Source organism: Drosophila kikkawai, chromosome 2R (genome assembly GCF_030179895.1).
Source record: "Drosophila kikkawai strain 14028-0561.14 chromosome 2R, DkikHiC1v2, whole genome shotgun sequence".
Classification (NCBI taxonomy): Eukaryota; Metazoa; Arthropoda; class Insecta; order Diptera; family Drosophilidae; genus Drosophila; species Drosophila kikkawai.
Window position 1 is genome coordinate 11876416 of NC_091729.1, and position 17167 is coordinate 11893582.

The following is a 17167-nucleotide window of genomic DNA, read 5'->3' on the forward strand; positions in this document are numbered from 1 at the left end:
AATAGTGACATTTCCCCCGTTAAAATGCAATTAGCTACAGATATAGTACTAACTCCGATTTGACAAGGTTATACAATCATTCCCCAGTTAACAGATAACAGAATCCCCTATCAGCACAGCAACCGGGCACCCGGTTATCCTCATCCTTCTCCCACTCCCAGGCCCACACTGCGTATGAGTAATGGGACGAAGGCAGACTTGTCTGGCCGCCGAATGACCAAAGCTGAGTGTGATCTGTAGAAAGCACCTACTACCTACTGATGGCGTCTATATGTTTATGTTCACCTGGCCAGCGAGAGAGGGAGAGAGAGAGAGAGAGGCCGACTTCGCCCCACCTGCGTCACGGTAACGTTTATTGTCCATTGCGCTAATTGCCCGAACCGACTTCGTCTCCGAGTCCGCCTCCAGGTTCGGAGAGCGGGGAGTGCGAATACATTATATCTGTGTGCATGGCCGGGTTTATAGCCGCTCCGGCGACGCCGTCGCAGCAACAAATTCAAGCACAAACATTGGCTTAATATCAGTCACTAAGCGATCGTCCGACAGTTAACAACAAATCGCCAGCGGCAACGAAACCAAATTTACAAACCCTAAAAGCCGCGGGCGAAAATCCAAAAATCCTTGCAACATTGCGACATCGCTTTACCGCAGGTGTGAACAAATTCAAAAATTAAATAAATAATAAAACAGAAAATGGCCAAAGAGGCTTAAATAGTGTTCAAAGCGTATTTGTCCCCACTGATTGCTTCTGCAAATTCTGGCCTTTATAATCGCACCATCGAGCATATCGCTGGACCATTAACGCGATTGTGTGAAAAATCAGTCAATGTCGAGGACAAGCGATTGCGACTAAATTAAATCAAGCAATTACAATAATTTCTATATAATTTCCACACACACACATCAAATCGGTCAAGAGGTAATTATTGAGACCTGAGCTGCGTTTGAGCAATTATCTGTTTGTTTATAGTGCCTTTTTATGTTTTGCGTTTATCATTGCCTATTTTATAAGTGCCCTAATTATTTATAATTAATTCCCACACATCAAGTGAGTTATCAGGCAATTATCAGATGCATGTGACACTCTGAAAATTAGCCTATAGATTTTATTTGAATTTTTTTTTTAATGCCTTATCAGCTGGGAAATCTTTGGAGCCAGTCATCATCCGCGGAAGAAGCCGTTTGGGGGAAGAAATCATTGCTCCCACAATTTTGTTGCCGCGATAAGCCCCGAATTGGATGCCATAAAAGATTATTGACTCAGTTTTATCTTGACAGCTACCTTGCTGCCGCTTAACAACTACAACTCGCAGGTGCAATAAACCTGGCGTTTAGTTCGGATTTTTGAGGAATAAAATGAATGCCCCGCATGTTGTCGGCTGTCATTCAAAGTTGGCAAGGTAGGGGGCATTATCACATCATTGCTGATATGGTTATTACCCGAAAATAAATGCGATAACTGCAAGTTCAATACTTCCACACCGAAGCTGTCAAGAGCTGTCTGATCAATTATGCCGCACGGCAGGCTCATCCGTTTTGCATATCGAAAGTGTGTGTGTCCCGCGATAAGGTCGCGAAAAGCGAAAAGGCTGCCTCACACACCGATCCACCTCAGACACGGCGATCGCCTGACACTGAACGAGCTCCCTTCCCAACCCTCAGTTTCCCTCTTGCACTGAGGGAAAATATTCATTTTGAAATTTTTGGGAATTTTTTTTTATATTATGTTTTAATGGTCAATAATTTTCAATTAATAAAATAATGAATATTAAGATACAAATTAGAAAGAGCTTATTTTACCTGTATATATATATGTACATATATAATATATTCAGGATTATAGCTATTGTTTTTTATTAATATCCCCCACTAGAGCCCTTAAAGCAATCCAAAAGAATGCCATTCAAAGCATCCCTCACTGGAATTTCCTCAGTATTTCTGAAATTGTCACTATTGTTCATAATCACCGGAACTTTTTCATTATTCACATGATTTACGGTTAGTCAGGCTACTGTTTTAATAAGTATCCATCACTAAAGCTCTTTAAGCATTCCAAAAGCACCCATCACTGGAATATCCTTAGTATTTCAGAAGAGTGTTACTTTCGTCATAAGTATCCATTACCGGAACTTTCCCATTATTCCCATGATTCAAAAAGGCCAACAAAAGCATACCTCACTGGAATTTCAGTATTTCAGACGATTGCCACTATTATTTATAAGCATCCATTACCGGAACATTTGCATTATTCAAAGTGATTACCAGAAGGATCGGTTCTAGAATTATTTTAGCTTGTGAATAAAAAGTACTTTTTGTTTTACCTTTTAACTTTTTTTACCTTCAAGGTTTATTAGGAAAATATCTAAACAAGTTTTAATTGTGTTAGGTAAATATACAATTTATTTAAATATGTATATTTAAGCTTTCCTTTCATTATAAACTTTTCTCCCTGTGGACTTTGATGGATTGCCATATTGACAAGTCGGGGCGGTCAACGGGTTTTCTTTTTGCCTCTTCTCGCGGCACGTGAAGCGAACACACAAGCAAAACAAAAGCAACACAAAATAAAACAAAGAAAGCAAAACAAAACAGAAAAACTGGTAATGACAAAAAGTCAGCCAAAAGCTGTTTCGGCTTTAATGGAATGCATTGACCCAAAAGAGATCCTACTCGAGATTCCATTCAAAAAACCGTCAAGCCGCCAATTAAGAGGTACTTAAAGCCCCCCAGGTGCTCGAGAATTGGCAAGGGAAGCCTCGCAAATTGTGGAGAAATTCCTGAAATCGCAAAAATATCAGTTTCGAAAGTTTTATTTTTATGCAATAGCCGGGAAGGTCGTTGTCGGGGATCGAGGCTTATGGAAGCATGTCAAGGTGTTACAGAAACAGCACTCAATATCAGGGTATATGGCTCCGATAAGGCAGTACTGCAGATAAATATTGCACGCTGTAAAGCCATATCTTTTTAAGGTTCAGAATCTGCAACCCATGGCAGTATCTGTCGAAAAAAACTCCATTGAATCCAGGTCAATTTCTTACGCAAAAACCACACCCCTTGGCATTACCCGTTTGACGTTAACAATTAAGATTTTATAAAGTGGTATATAATTCGCTAGGCAAATATTAGCATCGGAATCTTTCGTATTCCGTTTCGCTCATTAGGAGTATTCCCCCAAAAGCCAGTTGCTGTGCCAGGCCACGACGGCTTAATTTATAAACTGTCAATAAGTCAATAGCCGTTTAGCATGATCATAAAGTCCGTACCCTCTCGTGACGCACTTAACGCGAACCCTAATTTAATTATAGATCAAATGGCAAAGTTAATTAATGTAATTGGCCATAAAACTAATAAGTCCCAACTTTCGGACTAATCAATGGCCAAACATGACCGATTCCGATATGATTCAGTATCGCTTGGGGCGCGTGATGTCGTATAGAACCCCCCAGTAACTAGAAACCCAATTAGAAGTCGATCATAAAGACTTGGCGATTCGATTTATCGTTTTGTGAGCCCAAGCTCATAAAAGGCAATCATTTTGGGTAAACACAAAATAATGTACGATCGTAGGATATATACTGGGAATTCAATGTCGTCCAGTTACGATTTAATGTCTTTATATAAGAAGTAAGTAAAGTGTGTGCTGGGGCTGACCACTAATCTTATCAAGCTACATGATAATATTACGAATTATAACACGCTTCGATTAGTGGTCTTTATTCTTGTTATTTAGTATATAGAATTCCTCGCATCGTAATTTTCTCTCAAGCGTTTAAAGTTCTCAATGAAAGTAATTGGCAAATCATGATATATGGTCCTATCTCATTGATGGGTACTTTGTAGCTTCAGGAAAACCTTTTGGGTTAGTAAACCAGTTAAGTGGATTGTGTGGTCTTGTCTTTGAGGATCGGATGGGTTCGGTTGCTCCTCGGGTTCGGTTCGGTTCGGCTAGGTGGCGATAAGGCGGTTATCGGGGAACAATTTATAATGTATTTTAAAGGTAGCTTTGAGTATTTATTATTATTAGCTGTGAATGTGGCATGCTTCGTGTATTTGTTGTTTATTGATTATTGTTGCCTGTCTTGCTTTAAGACGTTATCACTTTTCGGCGCCGCGGCTCCCAAAAACCCGAAGCGTAGGTACTTTATTTCCTATTGATCAGTTAGTTGCTTTTGGCCAGAGGGCGCGTTCGGTCCGGCTCCTTTTTAACTCGAGTAATTTTCCCACCGTGTTAACCTAGTTGAAGAAGTAAGTTTTTCCCTACGGAAATGTGCTGTAAACGTCTTATCTACCGCGTTCGTTAAATATAAATATAACAACGAATTTCGAGCTGATTAAATTAACACTGCATTGAGCTGTTGTTTAAATATATATTTATTATAATTAGTTTGTTAATATTTCCGTACATCTGGTGTAACGTGAATCAGTTACAGTTATATTTAAATGTCTCCGGTACTCTGGGTATTATTTTAACCAATTTAAGGTTGAATAGAAAGTTCAGAAAAAAAACGAATATATACTGAGGCAATTTTCAAAATTTTCCATTGCCTTAAGCCTTTATGATCGATCGATGTTTAGGGGAATGATGGGATTTGGATGGGAAGATAAAAATGTCATTTAACTATTTGTGAATGGGGAAATCTGGGGATATATTTTGGGAAATACATGTAGAATACTTAAAAGAAATGTACTTTTTTAAGGTTTATTAAAATATATAGAGAATATTATATATTTATGGATGACAGACAATAGTTACATATGACCCAAAACAAATATATATTGAAACTTTCTTTTTGTTTGCTTTTATTTTTGGGACCTTTAAAGTTATATGAGTGTTTTGTACTATTTCAAAATCTATACTCATGCCGAATTTATTAAAGATAAAAAATAAAAGATTAGCAAGATAAAATGTCATTAAAATATTTGTGAATGGGGAGATCTAGAGAAATATTTTTAAAATAATTGTAGAATCAATTAAAAAAAATTAACTTTTTTTTACGATTTGTTAAAATATATATTTAGTGATGGCAGAAAATGGCTATGATCCTTAGAAAACTATATATATTCAAACCTTTTTCCATTAAAGTTATACTATTGTTTTTGGTATATCAAAGTCTATACTCAAACCGACTTTATTTACGAAGACTCGACTATATTTTCACATACACCACAGATCCTTCTTCCGAAGACAATTGCAACAGTTCGTTTATACAGTCTTTTTTACTCTTACCAAAAAGATCTTCAGTAAACTATTACACAATTAATCTTACTTAATCTTAGAATTTCGATTAGTTAAATATATCATGTGACCTGCTGTTTTATGATTGTTATATAGCCAAGCTAAAAACATTTCCCGGCCACCATAATTAATTCATAAATGTTAATAGAAGACTTGCGGCTAATAAATATAACTTTATGACTGGCCAATACGCTAATCTAAGCCCCTAGAACAAGGCTAAAGTTCAGGATTAAGTGGACGACTAGCTGCCAAAAAAATAAAAAAAACGAAACTCATACACGACATCAATGAATCAACTCGATACTGGGCACTAAGGCGTGACTACTATATGGACGCTGATTTAGGGCCCGATTATATGGTTATAGCCAAAGGAATTACAAGCACGTTTAGGGGCCCCATAAAGAACCATTTTATGAATGCAGTCCGATTGTTGTTTATGCGCAAATAAAGCAAATAAGCACCACCCCCAGGTACGTTCTGGGCAGTTTCCGATAAGGATCGAACGGCCAGTCCGCCAAATCTCTCTCGGGTAAGGCAGTTCCAAATACTTCAACGATCCCCAATATCGATCGATAAGATATGGCCTATGGCTTGTGCCTAGCAACTCTCGAGCGGATTAACCCAAGCCTTAAATGACCCAACGAAAGCGAATCTCGTGCTTCCTCTCCTGATAAAAGCCCGTTCGTGTGCGGCCGATCGATCAAATGTATTAATGCCATCTAATACCAATCGATCCTGCTCTACTTTTGCTTTCAGATGACAGATAACGCTGGTTTCAAGCCGGACGGAGAGGCGGGATCCTACCCAGCGGCACCGCCAGGCGAGAACCCGCCCTCGTACAACAACTCGGTGGCCACACTGAATGACTTTAACTCGAAGTGAGTATGCTTAGGATCCTTATGTTATTTCTCTTTCTATTTGCAAACGGGAACAAGGTATCTATTTTCTATAACTGATTGTCTTTCCCTTTGCCAGATCCAATTTGACGGAGAAGAACCAGTTCTCTCTCGGCGAGGATCCCTACAATCCCTTCGAGCACCGTGATCCCAATGGAGCCAGTTCTGGTGGCGCCTTGGCGCATTTACTCAAGAGCTCTCTGGGCACTGGAATCCTGGCCATGCCCATGGCCTTTCACAATGCCGGCTTGGTGTTTGGCATGTGCATGACACTGATCGTCGGATTCCTCTGCACCCACTGTGTCCATATTTTGGTAAGTGAAACCGCAAAAAAAAAAAGATTTTAGCACCTTGTTCTGGCTGTTGACTCAAGCAATTACGACGCTTGGCCAGCAGACAGGCCAATAGACCAGGTGAGCCGCATAAGCCGCGGCTGACGTAGTTTCCCCCGGCCGGACTGTTAAGTAGTTCAAGGTGCTGGAACGATGGCTGCCAATAGAAGACCATGGTTCCAGATAAGCAATGCAACGGGCAGGGCAATCATTGCACGCGTCTGGAAATTATAGTTAGTCGCCAGTCCTTATCGCGGGGAGATACAATTCATGATTGTTAGGGGCTATCACCCAGAGTTTTATGGCCTTTATTTATGATCACATATTTCCGATCCTCCAAATCCAAGCCAAGTCGTAGGTTTCGTGGAAGTTAGACGACGCACTCGAATGTCCAGACATCAGGCCAGGAACCGCGTGCCAAAACGCTTTATAAATACACTAAATATTTCTTAGAAATGGCCAAGTCAGAGATCTTCAATCGGTCATATATATAAATGCGGTCAAACATCATAAACCACTCGAATCCGCAGATTTATAGCGTTAAGATTTGGACAGTCATTTTGGACTTTTCCCGAGCGCCTTCTCAAGTGCTCAGCACTCTGAAATCAATTAGATTTACCCAGGAGAGATTAAGAGAGTAGTATGAAATATACTAGCCACAAAAATACATATGTACATAGTTGGGAAGGCCGCCCAACCCTGGCAATCAAGAGATAAACTTATAATTTATTACTCAAAAGCGATGTTTCTGTTAACAGCTTTTGAAGGGTAATAATTAAAAGTAACTTAGATTATGTATATTGTGTTTTCCTTTTCATTGTTAGAAATTAAATGAATTTAAAGAAAACGGAAATAGTACTTGAGAATTCGAAGAAACTTTCTTGGAAATCGGCAATACTACTTGAGAATTCAAAGGAACTTTCTAGGATATCGGAAATATTATTTAAGAATTCGAAGGAACTTTCTAGGAAATCAATAATACTACTTGATAAATCGAGGGAACTTCCCGGAAAATTGATGTAATCTAACTACATCCTCTAATGCTTTCCTTACACTTCTTGTCCTACAGGTGAAGACTTCCCATGACATTTGCCGGGATGCCAAGGTCACAGCTCTGGGTTTCGCGGAAACGGCGGAAAAGGTCTTTGAGTACGGACCAAAGGGCATGCGGCCCTATTCCAACTTTGCCAAGTGAGTAGAGAGGAAATTCTTCGATGATCTTAAGGACAATGATTCCTAACCCTTTCTTCACCTCCTCCCCTCTTCAGGCAATTCGTGGACATCGGTCTGATGGCCACGTACTATGCAGCGGCATGTGTGTACATTGTGTTCATTGCCACATCCTTCCATGACGTGATCAACTACGACCTCGGAATTAACTGGGATGTGCGCATCTACATTGCCCTAACCGTGATTCCCTGCTTGCTGATCGGTCAGCTGAGGAACCTCAAGTGGCTGGTGCCCTTCTCGATGATGGCCAACGTCTTCATCGTGGTGACCTTTGCCATTGTCCTGTACTACATGTTCGATGAGGAGCTGGTGTACTCCAATAAGCCACTGATTGCCAAGGCCTCAAACATTCCGCTTTTCTTCGCCACGGTGATCTTTGCCATGGAGGGAATCGGCGTTGTCATGCCCGTGGAGAACTCAATGAAGAAGCCCCAGCACTTCCTCGGATGCCCGGGTGTCCTCAATACAGCTATGATCACAGTGGTCCTGCTCTATGCCATCATCGGATTCTTCGGCTATGTGCGATTTGGCGACACAGTGAGGGGCAGCATTACACTGAATCTGCCGGAAGGCGCCTGGCTGGGAGACACAGCCAAGCTGCTGATGGCCGTGGCCATCTTGTTCACCTTTGGCCTGCAGTTCTATGTGCCCAACGAGATCCTTTGGCGCAAGATCAGCCACAAGTTCAGCCCCGAGAAGCACAACATTACACAAATCCTGCTGCGCACTGGCATCATCCTGATCAGCGGCGGAGTGGCCGCAGCCATTCCCAACCTGGAACCGTTCATCAGTCTGGTGGGTGCCGTGTTCTTCTCGCTGCTGGGCATCTTTGTGCCCAGCTTTGTGGAGACTGTGTACCTGTGGCCCGATCGCCTCGGCTGGTGCAAGTGGAAGCTTATCAAGAACATTTTCCTGGGCGTGTTCTCCATCCTGGCTCTGATTGCCGGAGCCGTGGCCAGCATCAATGAGATCATCGATATGTACAGCGACGACGACTAAGGGGTCCTTTCATGATCCGTCCTTCCAAATAGACGCGTAGTATTACTCCAGATGCAGGTAGCATTCCACTATGGAAGCGTATGAAGAGTATGAGTTTGAGAGTTCAAAAAGCAGGCAAAGCCCACATCCCCATCAGACCCAATCAACCCATGGCCATGTTGAACATGGCCAGGCGGCTTCGGGTGCCCGGAGCCGTTGACTGCATGAACAAGATGATATTAATGTTAAGTGCCTTTGTTGTTACACAAACTAAGCTGCAATTTATAGAATTTATAAATGTTATTATGTTAAGTCGTCCAGCAATTCCAAAACTATAAAGACAAACGTGCGAAAAGATAAACTGGTGTGTTTTCTTTCCAGGGAATACCTTGTTGGGTTAGGTTATCGAAGGTAGCATCATTAATTATCCAAAAGCGAGCGCTTTTATGCTCATTTTATCAGAAAGGGGACTTATATTTGATCAGATTTTAATAAATTGTTTCAGGGATCAAAGGAGAGACAATGAAAGAGAGATAAATGTTGTTACTTTTCCACGACCAAAAATCATACAAGCATTTGGTAAATCCCCCTCCAATTGTCGCAATAAAAACTTCACCTCCTTGTTTTGCAATACATAAATATAATAGTTAAGGACTTATAAACAAAAGTACAATTAACTGGAATAGAATACAGCGGCACGCAATACAATTAAAACTGGATGTGGTTTTATGGTTCTGGTATTCTTTGTGAGTTGGATGGTGTGCTTTTTGGGGCACTAAAAGGAAAAATTGCTTCCGGTGTGAGTTAAAAGCTACATCATACGTATCTATGTCGGGCGAAATATGTTTAAGTAAAGGCTTGTCTTAACTATTTAACTGCCTAATTATGAGTGGAGCCGAATCTCAAGTGCATAACTTGCCCAGTGCCTCTTTACTTCTTCTTCTTCTTTGAGTTGGAACTGGTGGCCACCACCTCGCTCTTCCGTTTTTGGTTGGCCTTAGGCTGCGGCGTGGGTGCTGGAGTACTCGAACCGGCACTTCCACTGCCCGCCGAAACACTGCCCTTGGGCGTCTTTTTCTTTTTCTCGGCGCGCTCCTTCTCCTCCAACTCGATGTTCTCGCGTTCAATTAGGGTGATCAGGGTATTGCAACGACGCTGCAGCTCCAAAGCTGTGCGAGATTTGATGAACCAGTCGAAACGGAATTGAGGCGAGGCTCTGCAAGGAAATTAAAGAATTATTCACGTACTTTTTGTGGCAAAAGCTAGTCTTATCCCACCTAATGGCCGCTCTTAGCTCCTCGTATACGTTCTCCTTGTCGAAGCCCAGCTTGTGCAGCATGCAGACCAGAAAACGGTCTTCGATTTCTGTGTAATTCTTGCCCTTATTATTGCCATATTGCAGACGCAGCTGATGGAAAGGAGCTCGGTATCGCGACATCTGAAAGTAGGCCATAAATAAATAAAGAGTTGGAAAAATTTGCTGTAACAATAAGTAACCTTCTGATCCAATGCCTTCTTAATGGACAGACGTCGCTGTATCTTGCCCTCTCCACGCTCAATTTGTCCCATTATTCGCTCAATATCCTGGAGCTCCGTGCAACGCTCCCAGAACACGGCGTTGTATTCGATAACCTCCTCCGGTGTCTTGCCCTCCACATCCTTGGCAATGTTGTCGATGTCATCGCGGCCATACTTCTCGTTGGCCTTGATAAACTGATTGAAATCGCGCTTGGTCCAGGCGGTGAAGCCGTGCGAGAGCAGGTTCTCCTTCTCCTGGATCTCCTCCTCACTGAGCGGCTCCGCCTCGTCGATCTTGCGCTGCTCCTCCCGCTGCACCTTCGTTGCCTCGGAGCCCAGTTCCGTGTTCTTGGGCACCTTGTAGCCGACGGTCTTGCGGAAGTAGTAGATCTCCTGGTCGAGCAGCTCGAAGAGACGTGGCGGGAAGAACTGGAAGTCCTGCACGATGGGTTGCTTAGGCGGACGCGGAGCCTTCGGCGCCTTGGGTTCAGATACACGCAGAGCCTCCCGGAAGTAGGCATCCACGGCATAGTTGGCTTTACGCTCTCGCTTCGGCGGCTCAATCCAGTTACCCAAAGCATTGAGTTTCTGTTTCTCGCGCCAATCCTCGCCTTCGAATTGGTAGACGGAGGATGTGCCGGCCTCACCGTTAGTGTCCATGGTGAAGGTGCGCAAAGAGCTCTCGCCGAGACTGTCCAGCTGCGCCTTCTGCTCGGCTGTCTTAGCCTCACCGCGCTCCAGAATAACATCGATGTCCTCGTCGGTGATGTCGGTCTCCTTGGAGCTGAACACTTGGTTGGCTCCAAAGCGAATGATGTTGAGCATCTCGTCCTTGTTCAGCTGATTGGAGCGGTTGTCCACCAAACGGCCGCCCTGAATGACCATCTTGTCCAGCCGCAGCTTCACCTCGGCCCTCTCCACGATCTTCTCCTCCACGGTGCTCTCGGTGATCAGACGGAAAACGCGCACCTGCTTCTTCTGACCAATACGATGGGCACGATCCATGGCCTGCAGATCCATCTGGGGATTCCAGTCGGAGTCGTAGATTATGACCACGTCAGCGGTGGCCAAGTTAATACCCAAGCCGCCAGCGCGAGTAGACAACATGAATACAAACTTGGTGCTGTTTTCCATGTTGTACTCCTGGATCTGCCTGTTACGATCCTCGTGCGGCGTCTGACCGTCAAGACGGCAGTAGTTGTAGTTACGCCAATGACAGTAGTCCTCCAGAATGTCCAGCATACGCGTCATCTGCGAGAAGATCAGCACTCGTGATCCCTGCTCTTGCAGCTTGGGCAGAAGCTTGTCTAGAATAGCCATCTTCCCGGAGTTGTACACTAAATGGGTGTCCGTGGTGTACGGCGGTCCCGGCTCTGCGCCATCGAACAGATACGGGTGATTGGTACACTTTCGCAGCTGCATCAGGATGTTCTGCAGCCTCATCTTCTCCACCTTGCCAGCGCCATTCACGATGTCGATGTCCTTAAGCAACACCTTGGTGTACCAGTCGCGCTGCATCTTGGACAGGCCTACGAATATCTTCATCTCCTTCTTCGGCTTCAGACGCTTCTCGACCTCCGCTTTGAGGCGACGCAGTAGGAAGGGCTTCAGCACGGCATGCAGACGTGTTATCAGGGCATCGTCGCCCAAGCAAGTGTTCGTGTTGAACCATTCGTCAAAGTCCTCCGAAGAGTTAAATACATCGGGCAAAAGGAAATTTAGCAACGCCCACAGCTCGTGAAGATTGTTCTGCAGCGGAGTACCCGTGATGAGCAGACGGTTGGCCGTCTTGAACTCGCGAAGGATCTCCGAGAGCTTCGATTTTTCATTCTTGATGCGATGGGCCTCATCGATAACCAAGTAGCGCCAGTTGAACTTCTTGAACACCGACTTCTCGCGGATGCACATCTCATAGGAGGTGACACAGACATCCCACTCGCCGGGCATGAGAACGTCTCGTATAAAGGTGTTGCGAGTGTCCTGATCACCGATCAGACAGACGGCCCTTAGGGAAGGGCACCACTTCTTAAACTCATTCACCCAGTTCTGCAGCGTGGACTTGGGCACGATGACGATGTGCGGGCCAGCTTGATTTCTGTGGGAGACGAAATTTCAATATTCAAACTTCTTTTTCCTACAATTTTCTGTAAAACTCACTTGAAGTGCTTGAGATAACCCAGCAGGGAGATGGTCTGCAGGGTCTTTCCCAGACCCATTTCGTCGGCCAGAATGCCGTTGATGCCATTCTCGTACAGCGAAATCATCCAGTTGAGACCGCGAATCTGATAGTCACGCATTTCACCGCCCTTGATGTAGGCGGGCGAGGCATCGAAGCGGAAAAGCTCTTTGGTGGCAGCAGCGTCCTCCGCCAGCAGCTCCTCATCCTCTTCCTGCTCCGTTTTGCGGTGACGATGGCTGCGAAGCAAATAAAGACAAGTAAGTAAGGGGAAGGGTCATCGCAAGGGGCCATAGCTTACTCGGCCACATCCTTGTCCTTCTTCTCCTCCTTGGACTTTTTGGGCCTGCCCTTGGGCTTGGTGGGGCTCTTGGCACTGTTGGTCATGAAATGCGTGAAAATCTCCGTCTGCTTCAGCAGGAAATCAAAGCGTCGACTGCGATCCGCCTCGATTTTGTTGTCGAACTCGGCCTCCTTCTCGCCGGATGAACTGGTGGCCGCATCCGAGGTTGTCTCATTCTGCAAACGTTGCAGGGGAAATCTTTAGTACCCCGAATGGAAACGATGTCTCCTTTAACTTACCGAGTTCTCCTCGGTGGCCTCCACGGCGGTGGCATCTGCTTTGGACATTTTCGCAATGCCGGCGTCTGTCTGTCAAGTGGAACTTACTTTTTCCGTCAATTCCTTGCCAGCAAAATTCGCGTCCTGCCTCTTGTCGCCGTCAATTTGCGCTGAAAATCGTTCCACAGAATTGTCAATCACCCTTCAATCACCATGAAATCGTGCAATTAACAGCAAACAAAGCCAGTTTTGTTTAAACAAATAGTAAATTGCAAGCGAGTTTTTTTGTGAATGGTGGGAAAACTGCGCGTGCTATCGCATGTGTGTGCGATGAATGCGCGAAGTTGGCTGCGGCAGGGCACAATCGGCGGCAAAATAAGCTATCGATAGTTATCGATTCAGCACTGACTTTCAAACATATGACAGATATTGAGTTTATTTGACATCTACGCACCGGTTTATCTTAAAATTAAAATAAGAAATTCTTGCAAACTAAGAGTATTCATTATTCGCATATTTCTAAATACAATCCAAGGGACAGTTTTTTAATCAATATCCATTGCAGTGTGACCAAGTGGCAGAGGTGGCAAAACACCTACCGGCACAGATAATCCCCAAACAAAGCTCGGCCACACTACCTCGGCACCCGACTTGTTTCTTTTTAAATAACAAACAAAATGAGTAAATATAACTCAAAATATCTCGAGGACAAGCTCAAAACGCAACTTGAGGCCCAGCACGTGAGTGTGGTGGACGAATCCGACGGCTGCGGCGGCAAATTCAGCGCGGTCATCGTCTCTGCGGCGTTCAACGGCAAGACGCTGCTGCAGAAGCACCGATTAGTGAACTCTACGCTGGCCGAAGAACTGAAAGAAATACATGCTTTTTCCCAAAAATCGTACACGCCCGACGAGTGGGAGAAAGTGAAAGAGCAGCAGCAACAGCAGTAGTACGCACCACACAACAACACCACCAATACATGCAACAACAACTCGTAACCTGTTGTGGCTCGCGGGTAGTTGAGATTTTGGCGTCGTGGTGATCGAACGAAGAGACCGAAAACAGAAAACCGAAAACCAGCGCTGAACGAAAACAGTCGAACAAAGAAAGTGAAAGGGAAAGCACAGGAATCGTTGGAGCTACATTAAAGTTACTGTATAATATACGCAAATCGTCCGCTAAATGCATACGTTACATAAAAAACAAATAAAAGTTTAAGCACTTGAGGTCGAAGCAAACCGCTTTTGTGCCCACTCCGCATTACAATTTCAAATTGCTGATAGACCGATAAAGCTCGCAGCGAGCACACTGAACAGAGAACACGGGAACGCCCAGAACAATGCTCAAGTTCCAGGTCCACTCTCCGGGCAAGGTTATCCTGCATGGCGAGCACGCGGTGGTGTACCAGCGTCCGGCCCTCGCCGCCGTCGTCGGATTGGGCACCACCCTAAAGTTCCGCCAGCAGGCGGGCAGTCATGTGGCCAGCTTCCAACTGGAGGCACTGAACTGCACACTGGAGATCCAGTTGGCTGAGTTCAATGCCTTCCTGGCCGACTTCCGCAGCAAGTATCCGGCAGACAGCAACGCCAAGCTGCTGGAGGCGGTGCGCGCGGAGGTGGCCCAGCAGCTGGAGCGATCGGTGGGCAGCAACCCCAAGCAACACACCCAACGGGCCTTCGTTTCCATCTATTACCTGCTCGCCGGCGCCGTACTCTCCTCTCCCATCGATCCCCAGATGACGCTGCAAACCGGTTTCCAGGTGCAGGTAGACAGCGGCTTGAACGTGGGCGCCGGCCTGGGTAGCTCCGCTTCGTTTGGAGCCGCTTTGGCCACGACATTCCTTATTTTGGCAGGACACTTTGATCGAGAGAGCTATCTGCAGGACGAGAACCAAGCGCTAATCTCCACCTCGGCATTCGAGTCGGAGCGCGTTAATCATGGCAATCCCTCCGGGCTGGACAACACCGTCTGCACCTACGGCGGAATGCTGCGTTACGTCAAAGGCCAGGGCTTCCAGTCGCTGAAAATCCAGAAACCGCTGAGCATCCTGCTGGTGGATAGTCGCGTCAGCCGCAGCACGGCGGATATAGTGGCCAAGGTGCGTCACCTCGCCGAGGGCTTCCCGCAGTTGATCGAGGCAATTTGGCAGGCCTGCGAGGAACTGGTCACCGCTGCAGTTCCCCTCTACGAGAGCTTTGGCAACGCGCAGGACGACAGCGCCAAGTTCGAGAAGCTGGAGCGCCTGTTCCAAATCAACAACGACTTGCTCAAAGCAATTGGGGTGTCCCACCCGAAGCTAGAGCAGATCTTCACTATCGCCTTTAAGCGGGGCTTCTTCTCAAAGCTAACGGGCGCAGGAGCCGGTGGCTATGTGATCGTCCTCCTGCCCGAGAATTACGAACAAAACGAGGTGTACTGGAAGCTCAAGGAGGAGCTAGAGTCGGCGGGCTTTGGGGTGCATGTTACGACGGCCGGCGGCGAGGGATTGCGCGTTAGCTCGCTGGATGACTGATGCTGCATTTACTTCGCTACCCTTTTGTATTGCTATTGTATGTATTCGTGGTTTTGTTATAACTTAAAAATAAAGATTTACACATGTATTTTGTACGGCAATCGGGAGTTTTTGTTCAGCGCTGGCTCCTATCGCGGGTTTTGTAGACGATGCCGCGGTTCTTCATGTCCCGCAGCGTCGATTGCGGCAGCGTTCCAGATACGGAGATGGCGTAGATGCCCCGGTTGAAGCGGCCTGAGGGAATCAGATGTTTCATTAACAATTGAAAATATATCTCCATGTGGGGAGGATTTTACCTATCCTCTGCCACTTGGCCACCCAGGAATCAGTGGGTGTTGTCAGGGCAATGAGGCCATCGAAATTGTTGCTAGTGTGATCGTACACGTTGTCCTTGTTGTTCTTCATCCGCAGGAACTCCTCGCAGTTTTCGCAGCCATCGGTCTCAAATTGATCGAAACTCTGTATGTGAAAAACTAGATTAGAAACTGCCTAGGTACCGGCACAACATAACCTACTTTTATTAGGGAGCAGACGAGGCAGGCGCGCAGACCCCTAAGGTCCTTGGGTATCGCATCAAAGGACATGGTTTAAACTATTTCTTCTTGAAAAATGACTATTTAAAATGTAGAAATACAAAATGCAAGCCACAAACACAAAACGGAAACGCAGTGTGACCAAAGAAAACCCAACTACAAAAAACCTTGGAACGAAACTGGTAATCGATACCACAAAAATCGATTTAATTTGAACAACCGACAAATTTTTCAAAAACATTTCACAAAGCAAATTCAAAACTTAAATTATCTTCAACCGCTCTAATAGTAATTAATTAATAAATAAATAAAATACAGCACTTACAACACAAAGAAATTGTATTTATTTCATTTAGTTTAGAATTAATGCCCTAGGCCGTGACTTGGGTTTTTTGTTTTTGTAATAGTCCTCAAATACTTCGAAAAATACAAATATCAATCCAATATTCCTAGCTGGCTTGGAGTATGAAAAGTTAAAGGCTACTTTATAGTCCTGCAGTGGAACCGGAGGCAAAGTCAGTTCATCAAAATAAAAGTCCCGTGCATAAATATGACCCTGAAAAAATAGCTTTTCCTTATATATCTACAGTCGTGGTGGCTTTTGTAGAGACTCACCGATATTGGGCAGCTATGGTTGACATTTGTCAGGGTCCTTAGATGATGTACAGCATATTCTTCCAAAAAATTTCCCTGTTTCTTTTTAGCCAGGAGTTGGCAAATATTAAAGTTGAGTTTAACACCAAAGGGTTTAAACATATTAGAAGAATCCTTGTAAAAGATATCCACTATCGCCTGCAAATCCTATGAGAATGGAGATTTGGATTCAATCTAACCGATTTAACTTACTTTAACTTCAGTGACGTTATCCTTCAAGTCGCCCTCCAGGTTCAACACCGAGCGCGTCCAACTAATTGGTTTGACAACACAAGAGACGTTGTCGAGGATTTCAGCATTTATTTTGCATTCTATTTTCCTGATCTTATAAAAGGAAGCCTCGGAAAACGCCTGCGAAAAGGATTATTACTAATTAGGCAATTAATACGTTTTAGTTGGCTTACAATGGTGAAGCCACCGCACAAAAAAATGCCCAAGAGAGCGAGATACTTCCAGTTTCCCATTTTTCGAGCTAATGAAATGATTTCACAAGTGAAGAAAGCTAGAAACACTAACTAGCTTTTAATGACTGTATTTGTTA

The 17167-nt window shown here is 44.7% G+C and overlaps 6 protein-coding genes across 8 annotated transcripts; 3 read left to right on the forward strand and 3 right to left on the reverse strand.

Moving 5' to 3' along the window:
* Positions 1–420: 420 nt before the first annotated feature.
* LOC108078382 (proton-coupled amino acid transporter-like protein pathetic) lies at positions 421–9033 on the forward strand. 3 transcript variants are annotated; one of them, XM_070284144.1, is made up of 5 exons: positions 421–651; positions 5993–6114; positions 6212–6446; positions 7534–7655; positions 7733–9033. In XM_070284144.1, exons 2-5 carry the CDS (start codon positions 5993–5995, stop codon positions 8691–8693), a joined length of 1440 nt encoding a protein of 479 aa, XP_070140245.1. In that variant the 5' UTR covers positions 421–651; the 3' UTR covers positions 8694–9033. The 3 variants fall into 3 exon arrangements, with proteins under 3 accessions (XP_070140245.1, XP_017027710.1, XP_017027709.1); XM_017172221.3 differs by having other exon boundaries at positions 422–919; XM_017172220.2 differs by lacking the exon at positions 421–651 and adding an exon at positions 4125–4245.
* Positions 9034–9292: 259 nt separating this feature from the next.
* Positions 9293–13280, reverse strand: Iswi (Imitation SWI). Its single transcript, XM_017172174.2, has 6 exons — positions 12949–13280; positions 12668–12885; positions 12348–12605; positions 10170–12285; positions 9950–10110; positions 9293–9888 (listed from the first exon to the last, which is right to left on the reverse strand). The coding sequence occupies exons 1-6, from the start codon at positions 12994–12996 to the stop codon at positions 9603–9605; spliced, it is 3087 nt and encodes a 1028-aa protein (XP_017027663.1). The 5' UTR covers positions 12997–13280; the 3' UTR covers positions 9293–9602.
* A 125-nt stretch (positions 13281–13405) lies between these two features.
* On the forward strand, positions 13406–14153 carry LOC108078393 (bolA-like protein 2). Its single transcript, XM_017172248.3, has one exon. It carries the CDS (start codon positions 13605–13607, stop codon positions 13875–13877), a length of 273 nt encoding a protein of 90 aa, XP_017027737.1. The 5' UTR covers positions 13406–13604; the 3' UTR covers positions 13878–14153.
* A 110-nt stretch (positions 14154–14263) lies between these two features.
* Mvk (Mevalonate kinase) lies at positions 14264–15540 on the forward strand. Its single transcript, XM_017172246.2, has one exon. It carries the CDS (start codon positions 14267–14269, stop codon positions 15437–15439), a length of 1173 nt encoding a protein of 390 aa, XP_017027735.1. The 5' UTR covers positions 14264–14266; the 3' UTR covers positions 15440–15540.
* spt4 (Transcription elongation factor subunit spt4) lies at positions 15521–16115 on the reverse strand. Its single transcript, XM_017172247.3, has 3 exons — positions 15955–16115; positions 15736–15898; positions 15521–15673 (listed from the first exon to the last, which is right to left on the reverse strand). The coding sequence occupies exons 1-3, from the start codon at positions 16021–16023 to the stop codon at positions 15555–15557; spliced, it is 351 nt and encodes a 116-aa protein (XP_017027736.1). The 5' UTR covers positions 16024–16115; the 3' UTR covers positions 15521–15554.
* A 209-nt stretch (positions 16116–16324) lies between these two features.
* Positions 16325–17090, reverse strand: LOC108077935 (uncharacterized). Its single transcript, XM_070284384.1, has 4 exons — positions 17031–17090; positions 16819–16977; positions 16588–16773; positions 16325–16528 (listed from the first exon to the last, which is right to left on the reverse strand). Exons 1-4 carry the CDS (start codon positions 17088–17090, stop codon positions 16325–16327), a joined length of 609 nt encoding a protein of 202 aa, XP_070140485.1.
* Positions 17091–17167: the final 77 nt, after the last annotated feature.

Excerpts from the sequence above, each read along its gene's own strand:
- Mvk (XM_017172246.2), top strand. The coding sequence starts at position 14,267 with ATGCTCAAGTTCCAGGTCCACTCTCCGGGCAAGGTTATCCTGCATGGC.
- spt4 (XM_017172247.3), bottom strand. The coding sequence starts at position 16,023 with ATGTCCTTTGATGCGATACCCAAGGACCTTAGGGGTCTGCGCGCCTGC. Across the intron at positions 15,899-15,954 it reads TCGTCTGCTCCCTAATAAAA|AGTTTCGATCAATTTGAGAC; the intron begins GTAGGTTATGTT and ends TTTCACATACAG. Across the intron at positions 15,674-15,735 it reads GGCCAAGTGGCAGAGGATAG|GCCGCTTCAACCGGGGCATC; the intron begins GTAAAATCCTCC and ends TGATTCCCTCAG.
- LOC108078382 (XM_070284144.1), top strand. The coding sequence starts at position 5,993 with ATGACAGATAACGCTGGTTTCAAGCCGGACGGAGAGGCGGGATCCTAC. Across the intron at positions 6,115-6,211 it reads CTGAATGACTTTAACTCGAA|ATCCAATTTGACGGAGAAGA; the intron begins GTGAGTATGCTT and ends TCCCTTTGCCAG. Across the intron at positions 7,656-7,732 it reads CCCTATTCCAACTTTGCCAA|GCAATTCGTGGACATCGGTC; the intron begins GTGAGTAGAGAG and ends TCCCCTCTTCAG.
- Iswi (XM_017172174.2), bottom strand. The coding sequence starts at position 12,996 with ATGTCCAAAGCAGATGCCACCGCCGTGGAGGCCACCGAGGAGAACTCG. Across the intron at positions 12,286-12,347 it reads GGTTATCTCAAGCACTTCAA|AAATCAAGCTGGCCCGCACA; the intron begins GTGAGTTTTACA and ends CGTCTCCCACAG. Across the intron at positions 9,889-9,949 it reads GAGCTAAGAGCGGCCATTAG|AGCCTCGCCTCAATTCCGTT; the intron begins GTGGGATAAGAC and ends ATTTCCTTGCAG.
- LOC108078393 (XM_017172248.3), top strand. The coding sequence starts at position 13,605 with ATGAGTAAATATAACTCAAAATATCTCGAGGACAAGCTCAAAACGCAA.
- LOC108077935 (XM_070284384.1), bottom strand. The coding sequence starts at position 17,090 with ATGGGAAACTGGAAGTATCTCGCTCTCTTGGGCATTTTTTTGTGCGGT. Across the intron at positions 16,774-16,818 it reads ATAACGTCACTGAAGTTAAA|GATTTGCAGGCGATAGTGGA; the intron begins GTAAGTTAAATC and ends CCATTCTCATAG. Across the intron at positions 16,529-16,587 it reads ACCATAGCTGCCCAATATCG|GGTCATATTTATGCACGGGA; the intron begins GTGAGTCTCTAC and ends CTATTTTTTCAG.